Raw genomic sequence first — 8,426 nt, 5'->3', positions numbered from 1 at the left:
ATAATAACTTTTTAAATTTGAGATGTATTGTAGCAAATCAAAATTTATTTTTCAAATTAAATTCAAAAGTAGATAATGTATAATATAAAGATCTCTCATGAATATAGTTATTCTCGCAGCAAAGTTAAGTTTTGACTAAACCTTAACTCCCGTTTGATTTTACAGATGGTTTTAACCCATTTCATCTCATCTCAACATCCAAATAACATTTAAACATAAATATTTTTTAATTTTAAATTTTTAAGATTTTCATCTAATCATTACCTAATCATTACAACTTTTACAAACTTCCAAATAAAATACAAAAAATAATTCAATTTTTTTCAAATCTAAAAGAAGTGTAGTATTAAAAAATTGTATTTTAATAATATTTTATAACTTTATAAGATTTGATTCAACTTTTTTTCTCTCATTTTTTAAAATTTCATAAAATATCTTAAGTCAAATCATATTACTACTATTTACAAATGATCTTATTATTATTCACAGATTTTTTATCCTAACTCATTTAATCTAATCTCATATGTGTTACCAAATGAATTTCTTGTTTGGTTACATGTTTGAGATTTGATGAGATAAAAGTTGAATAAAATATTGTTAGAATATTATTATTTCATATTTTTTTGTGATTTGAAAATTTTAAATTATTTATTATATTTTATTTAAAATATTTTTAAAATATAATAATAATTAAGTAAAATATATTAAAATAACTAATTATAACAAATTTGTAAAACACAAACCAGCGCCCGGCCGGATGCCGTACTCCGGTTTGGGTAATAATAATAATGATGCTTTTTGACCGTATGCAATTTACCATTTGTCCGATTGTCTACCACTACTCATATATAATATATAATTAATTAGATCTGATTGTCGCCCCTCTTTTCTTCTGTGCATGTTTTGGTCGTCCATATATCACGCGGTTCTTCTTCTTAATATGAATGCAATTTGTCGCTTGAACTCAAATGTCTTTTTTCTTTTTTCTGTTTCTCAAATGTCTTAGACCATGTCAATGGTACTATTTTGGATACAATCCCAGATTTCAATTAAATGAAAAGTAAATTTAAAAATATATATTTAAAACAAAATAGTCTTCGAAAATACAAAAATATAATTATAAAAATTCTAGATTCTCTCTACCTTTTTATGTTTGTACTTTTATTTAACCACGTGGTGTCACATAAAGGAAGCAAAATGAGCGATAATCAAGGGACATGATAGCATCTCTCTTATTTATTATACGAGAAAGACTTTACAACTTCGAAAAGTACCAATAGAATGAAATTATGAACGTAAATATACATCCCTTTCAATTGCCATGCTTTCTAACCCATTTCCGGATTCCAATTAAATATTTAGATTTTAGACACTTTTTTGGACTTGAGGGTGTAGCCTAAGAGAATTCACGGAGAATGCCGGCCATTCGGCTCTTCTTTTCTTTTTCTTGTCTTTTTTTTATTTTTCATGCATTTTTTAGTTCTCTTAAATATATATTTTTTTTAAAAATCCTCAATATTATTAAAAAATATTTACTTAATCATTAAAAAACAAAAAGGAGGTACCGGGACCTATTGTTGGGATGCTTTGTCCGGACACAAAGCATTTTTCCAGTTCTTTTCATTGCAAGTTAAAAGTTTTATATCAACTTATTTATAAAGTTAAGCACACCCACTTGCTTGGCTAAATTAGATTCTATGGCTATTTTTTAATATTTATTTTATTTTAGAATATTCATAGGTATAACAAAGTTTTACATTATAAATAGTATTCTTTTCACTAATAGATAAGAGACAAGAAAAATCTGAATATAAAAATGTAATTAATAACTCTACATTTATTTAAACTTAATCTGGCATAAAAAGGTCTCCCTTAAACTAGGGGTGTCAAATCGTAGTAATGGATTATGTTTGTGTCTTGTCAAAGCATATATATTATACTATATAACTCAACCCTAATCCGACCCGTTAAGCTTATCATATCAAAATATCAAACCGTAACACGATCCATTTACATAACAGGTCGTGTCGTGTCAACCCGTTTTGACTCATTATTAAATATTACGAAATAAGTTAACATGATATAATACGACCCCTTTCAAACTGTTTATGTAAATGGGTTGAATAACCCGAAATTAACCAGTTTGATCTGATTAAATTTAGTATAATTTTATATAATTTTAAAATCACAATATTTATAAAAATTATAAAGCGAACTACAAGTCTAAAATTACAATCCAAACAATAAAAATATCAAAATTGAAATTATAACAATTTTACTTTTAGGTATAAAAGTATAATTGTAATTTTAACTTTCTTAACGTATCATAACTGGTTAACCCGTTATCAACTCAGGTCAATCCGTTAAGCAATCATGTCATAACGGGTCAACCCATTTTGACCCAAATCCGTTAAGACAAAATCTTAACCCGTTATTATCATATCATGTTCTTATTAGATTAACGGATCATATAACATATTGTCACTCCTATCTTAAACTCATCACCCTAGGCGTTAGAATCTATTGAGCCGCCCTGTATATATCATCTCGTCACTGCAATCTCCGAAGAAAGAGCATGTCCATGGAGAAATGACATATGGTTATTGGCTCAAGAGTTTATGCATCCTGAATGATGACGTTTTATAATGATAGGCCCAATAGATTCGGCTGGTTTTGAAAGTCTATATTTGAAAACGCCTCCCTTTTCTTACGATTATGTTTGAAAGGAAGGGTGTGATCAGTCAGTTTTTTCTGGTTTTGTATAAGTTTTAAAACCGAATTAGTATATATTGATTTTATATTTTTAGAATCGATTCCAAACCTACTATCCTCATAAATTGGTATTTTTAGTTTTAATGGCTCCAGTCCAGTTTGGTCTGGTTTTTTTATTTTAATCAAGTGTGAATGTAAATATATATCATATATAAATTATATATATTTAATATTAAAATTTTATGTTATAAATTATAATATAAAATTATTTCATATACAATTATATATATTATATATAAAAATTATATGTACATGTATAAAATATTTTATATAATATTAAAAATTAATTTTTATATATATATATTTTATAAACCGGTCCGGTTAGGTGCCGACAAGCTAAGAACCGATTTTAAACCAAATTTAACCGATTTTTAAAATGTAGGAACCAATTCCAAACTAAATTAACTCAAAATCGAGCTAATTAGTCTGGTCTGTTCCGGTTCAGGTCGGTTTTTCGGTCTAAACTTTCACTCTTATTTGAAAGGGAGATTCTTTGTCAAAAAGTATGTCTTACAAATTTTTTATAAAAATGTCATCTAATTAAAATAGAGTTTTTCAAAAATAGGTTGGAGATAGAGGAAATGTCTCCAACCCTTTACAAAATGGAAAATTATGTCTCTTAATTTATACCATTCACTTTGTCTCATAGATTCAAACCAATAAAATAAACAGTTCTTCTACAGACAGTCGAGTAATGTAGTTGGCGTGCAGTCGAGCATGCCACGTCAGCTGCTTTTTTAAAAAGAAAAAAAAGAAAGAAAATGAAACGAAGAAATGCAAGAAGAGAAATACGGCTTTGGCTTCTTGTCCAAGCTTTCTGAAATGGCGATTGTGGTCTGAGCTAGTTGCATCCGTGTGGTCTGAGATTTGGTTTGTTCACCATGTCTTTCTGATCGTCTTCTTCATGCAACTGGGAAACATTGTAGCATGAAGTGGAAGAACTCTCTCTTTGCGTCGCCGTCCTCGACGTCGTCGGCTGTATGAAAAACTAGTAAGAGCTACAACTGGGTCTGGGTCTTCTTCTTCTTCTTCTTCTTCGTATAAATGTTCTTCGTGTGGGTCTCTAGCATGTGGGTTTATCTGTTATATTAATGGAGAAGTGATTTGGACGCCTATGATTTTTGCTAAAAGCTCCTACCTTTTTTTTGTTGTTGTTGAAGTTAGGATCTTTGCATGATAGTCTGAGTTTAGCAAGTTGGCAATCCGACAGAGGCGCCTACAAACTCTTCCTTGCTTTTGACACCACGTATTGGTTGCCTCCTTCCTCAATAATGTGACTGAAGCTCTGTTTGAACCTCTATTCATCCTACTGAAACAGAGCCTATGAGCTTTGGACAGATGAGAAGAGAGTAACCTGTTCTAGAGGTAAATGCTCTGCAATATATGTTGTGATTACGAAGGGAAAATAAATTTTCTACTCTCCTAGGTCCAAATCCAACCGAGGCAGGTCCATTATTTCATTCCCTCAATGCCATATTTCCTGTTGTTTTGGTTAATAAATTGAAGGCTAAATCCAACCAGTTGCCCACAGCGTTTTTGGTGTGGGACTAATGAGAAATGGCACTAATAAGCATGATGAAATTGCACTTTGGTGATTTTATATTTTGAACCATTTTTATGGAAGAAACTAATGATAAATATTAATTTTAATGAGCAGTTTGGTTAATTAATCATTAAGTTATATTTGGATTCTATGATTGGTTTGCTAAATGAATCATCAATTGCCATATTCAAGGCGATGTTGTGGTGGAGTGTATTAGCTTGAGTGTGTTAGCTTGAATGATGAAATGGCACGTGAGTACAAGTGCAGGTTTTTTTTTTTTAATTTTTGTTCTGAATTTTCTTGGTGGTGAAAGAGGCATTGTGATGCCATCTGAATGGAATGGAAATTATTTAGGTTGTTGACGTTACAAAGTCATTTTCAGAAGCTAATGTCTTGTAAGTATGTCGTTTCTAGTGTCGTTGGCTAACAAAAATAATTTTGTGTTAGAAGATTAAAAAAAGAAATTGATCCTAAACCGCTTTTAGCTCAAAATTTTGTGTTAGAAGATTTACTTGAATTATGAAAATATAGCCCCTGTTGTTTTCCTGAATAAAATCAAGCTTCCATCCAACTAACATGCCCACCGCGATTTGCTTGTTTTAAATGGCATTATCATCACTTCTTTCTTTCTTTTTTTATAACCTACTACTTATATTTGATGATGATATTTATTTTTTGTAAGAATTATTTTGGAAAATTCTGCATAAATTGGGAAAGATAGAGTCACTGTCACAATTACATGGTACTTGGCCCATTGTCTTTGCACTATTTTGATGGCTATGGAAAATTACATGGTTCCTTCTGTGTGTACTTAATATTGTATGTGTGTAATTGTTCATCAACCTCCATTCATGGTTAGAAGGAAAAGAAAAAGATTACAAAATGGTTTAGGAGATTTGGTCTGGAAAATACACACAGAATGAACCATTCTCACTGGCCAAACAAGAAAATATCTAGATCCTAGTGGGTTAATTTTTCACGTTCTTTTTCTTTTCTTGCTCCGCAGCCTATTGGGTTAAAAGTTTCACAAGCTTACTAATATATTGATGTGCAATTACATGTTTTAATTGCAGCATAAATATAAATAGAGTTTGCTATTTAACAAACGTCTTCATTTATACGAACACCTTTATTCCATTATAAAGGTGGTTGTACAATTTTCTGGTATACAGATTTCAGCATGGGAAAAGGGGAAGAAAACCCACAGCTCTCAATTCCATCTAGCTCAGATCCCCCAGCTGCTGTATGATTTCCTATGATTTTTAACATTTGTATGCACTCATCAACCTTGACCTTGCTAACTATAATTGTTATTTTTATGTTAGGACATCCCAACAACTGCTCCAAACATGCCAAAATATACTTACTATCCACCACGGCCTGCGTGGTCACCTGCTTTTATGCCATATCCAGATGCATACCAATATACAAGCAACATTCAGGTGGTAATACCCCCATTACTTTGTTTATTTATTTATGTTATGAATTTATTAGAAGTTTAATTGCTTTAATTTTTTGCAGAATGCTAGTTACCCATTTCAATATAGGATGGGACATCCGAGTCCTCTCATGGCTACAAGCTCTGCAACAGAGGTGCCGATTGGTAAAAAGGATACACCTGGGTGTGAAGAAACTGAAGCACCCAGTTCCTCCTCTAGAGTGCATGAACATGGTGAAGAGGAGAGGCCAGACCTACATGAAACCGAGTATGGCACTGTCGGTTCACCTCCGTTAGACCAAATGGATGGTGGCTCACCTCCGTTAGGGCAAATGGAGGGTGGTGATATGATTTGCGAGCCAAAATCGGGGATGGAGTTTGATTCTTTTGAGGAATTAATGGAATATTATAGGCTATATGCTAAGAAATGTGGTTTTGGATCCATGACACAACGGAGTGAGAGAGATGACGAAGGAAATGTCAGATATGTCACCATTGGTTATACTCGTGGGGGAAAAGCTCGAAATAGGACAATGAATGTCGCCAAACCACGCCCGACAGGGAAAACTGACTGTAAGGCTCAGATTAATGCCTTAAAAGTCCAGGGAAAGATGCGGTTAACCACAGTCCATAATACCCATAATCATGGGTTGAGTCCACAGAAATCCCGGTTCTTTCGATGTAATCGCGAAGTTAGTGAGGCCATAGAAAGAGTACTAGATACTAACGACCTTGCTGGCATTCGAATGAACAAGAGCTTCAGATCTCTTATTGTTGGTGCGGGAGGATTTCAGAACCTCCCATTTTTGGAAAAGGATTGTCGTAACTACATCGACAAGGCAAGACATTTACGACTTGGAGCAGGTGGTGCTAGAGCGCTTCGAGACTATTTTGCAAGGATGCAATACAAGAATCCTGGATTCTTTGCCTTGATGGATTTAGATGATGATGGGAGGTTGAAGAATGTATTTTGGGCAGATCTACGCAGTAGGGCAGCTTATTAAGATTTTGGTGATGTGGTAACGTTTGACACCACGTACCTAACAAACAGGTATGGAATGCCCTTTGCACCCTTTGTTGGTGTAAACCATCATGGGCAATCGATTCTCTTTGGAGCAGGGTTAATTTCCAGTGAGGACATAGAGACTTTTACATAGTTATTTCAGACATGGCTAGAGTGTATGGATGGTATAGCCCCGCCAGCTATTATTACTGACCAGGATAGAGCAATGAAAAATGCTATTTCTATTATATTTCCAAAAAGCAAACATAGATTTTGCCTGTGGCATATTCTGAAAAAAGTCTCCGAGAAGCTTGGTTCCCATCGTGCCTACAAAAGTGGCCTGAAAACTTAGCTAATGAAATGTGTGTATGACAGTTAAACCATTGAAGAGTTTGAGAAATCTTGGGAAGAGTTAATTGGCGCGTACAACTTGGAAGAGAATATGTGGTTGCAAAGTTTGTATGCTGAGCGCACGCATTGGGTACCGGTATTTCTAAAGGAATATTTTTGGGCTGGCATGAGTACAACACAACGGAGCGAGAGCATGAATGCATTTTTTGACGGATATGTTCATGCGAAGACAAACTTGAAAGAGTTTGTCGACCAATTTGACAATGCCTTGAGAAAGAAAATGGAGAATGAAATCAGCTCAGACTTCCAATATTTTAGCGTTACAATTCCATGCATATCTAGACCTCCAATCGAAAAGAGATTCCAACAATTGTACACGAATGCAAAATTCAGAGAAGTGCAGGAGCAAGTTATGGGTCTAGTCGATATGGACCCATCTCTACTTAGACGAGATGGTGTGAAGAAGACCTATCTGGTAGAAGATGAAGTGCTAGTTGAGGAGTTCACTAAACATGTTAACTTTTATGTGGACTTCAATGAGGAAGACTGCGATGTTAAGTGTTCATGTGGGTTATTCGAGATGAGGGGGATACTATGTAGGAATATCTTGGCCATATTCAAATGTAACGGGATAAAAACTATGCAAGATAGATACATTTTGAATCGATGGAGAAAGGACATCAAACGGAGATACACGTTAATCAGCAGTACATATGACACAGGGTCTCAGGAGGAAGATAGTAACAAATATTCAAGCCTATTGAATATCTGTTATCTGATGATTACACATGCAGCGGGTTCCAAAGTGCATATTGAGGATGCAACAGCAAAGTTGTATTCTATAATTGAGTTATATGGTGACACCCAATAACCCCCTTCAATTCCCAAACCCCCTTCCAATGTTGGTGGTACATCAAAGAACATAACTGACATAGCAAGTGAAAAAATTGTACTCAGTCCACGGATTGTGTGCGGAAAAGGCAAACCCCCATCTCTGAAAAGAGCATCCAGGATGGAGCAAGAGATGCGCAAATTTAAACAAAGGACTAAGTCAGTAACTGCAAAGGGAAAGCATAAAGAGGTAATTTTGGATATGTTATTTGCAAGTGTTTGAGTTATATTGGGTAAATACATGTTTATTTGGGTTGATTCTTATGCAAATATTGTGATGACACTTTTATGCCTCATTGTTGTATGCACAAATTAGCGAGATGGAAGCACACGGCCCCCAAAACAAGTGTAGAAATTTATTTGGGCCATCGGAGATAGCTATTAATGATGTAGGAAATGTCAAGTTATAAACTTTCTAGCCATCTTAG

The 8,426-nt window shown here is 33.9% G+C and overlaps 1 protein-coding gene across 1 annotated transcript; it reads left to right on the top strand.

Moving 5' to 3' along the window:
• The first annotated feature begins 7,300 nt into the window (after window positions 1–7,300).
• Window positions 7,301–7,978, top strand: LOC122293764 (protein FAR-RED ELONGATED HYPOCOTYL 3-like). Its single transcript, XM_043102247.1, has one exon. It carries the CDS (start codon window positions 7,301–7,303, stop codon window positions 7,976–7,978), a length of 678 nt encoding a protein of 225 aa, XP_042958181.1.
• The last annotated feature ends 448 nt before the right edge of the window (window positions 7,979–8,426 follow it).

This window comes from Carya illinoinensis, chromosome 14, assembly GCF_018687715.1.
Source record: "Carya illinoinensis cultivar Pawnee chromosome 14, C.illinoinensisPawnee_v1, whole genome shotgun sequence".
Classification (NCBI taxonomy): domain Eukaryota; kingdom Viridiplantae; phylum Streptophyta; class Magnoliopsida; order Fagales; family Juglandaceae; genus Carya; species Carya illinoinensis.
The sequence above is the reverse complement of the archived record's forward strand: the minus strand, read 5'-3'. Positions and strand labels throughout refer to the sequence as shown.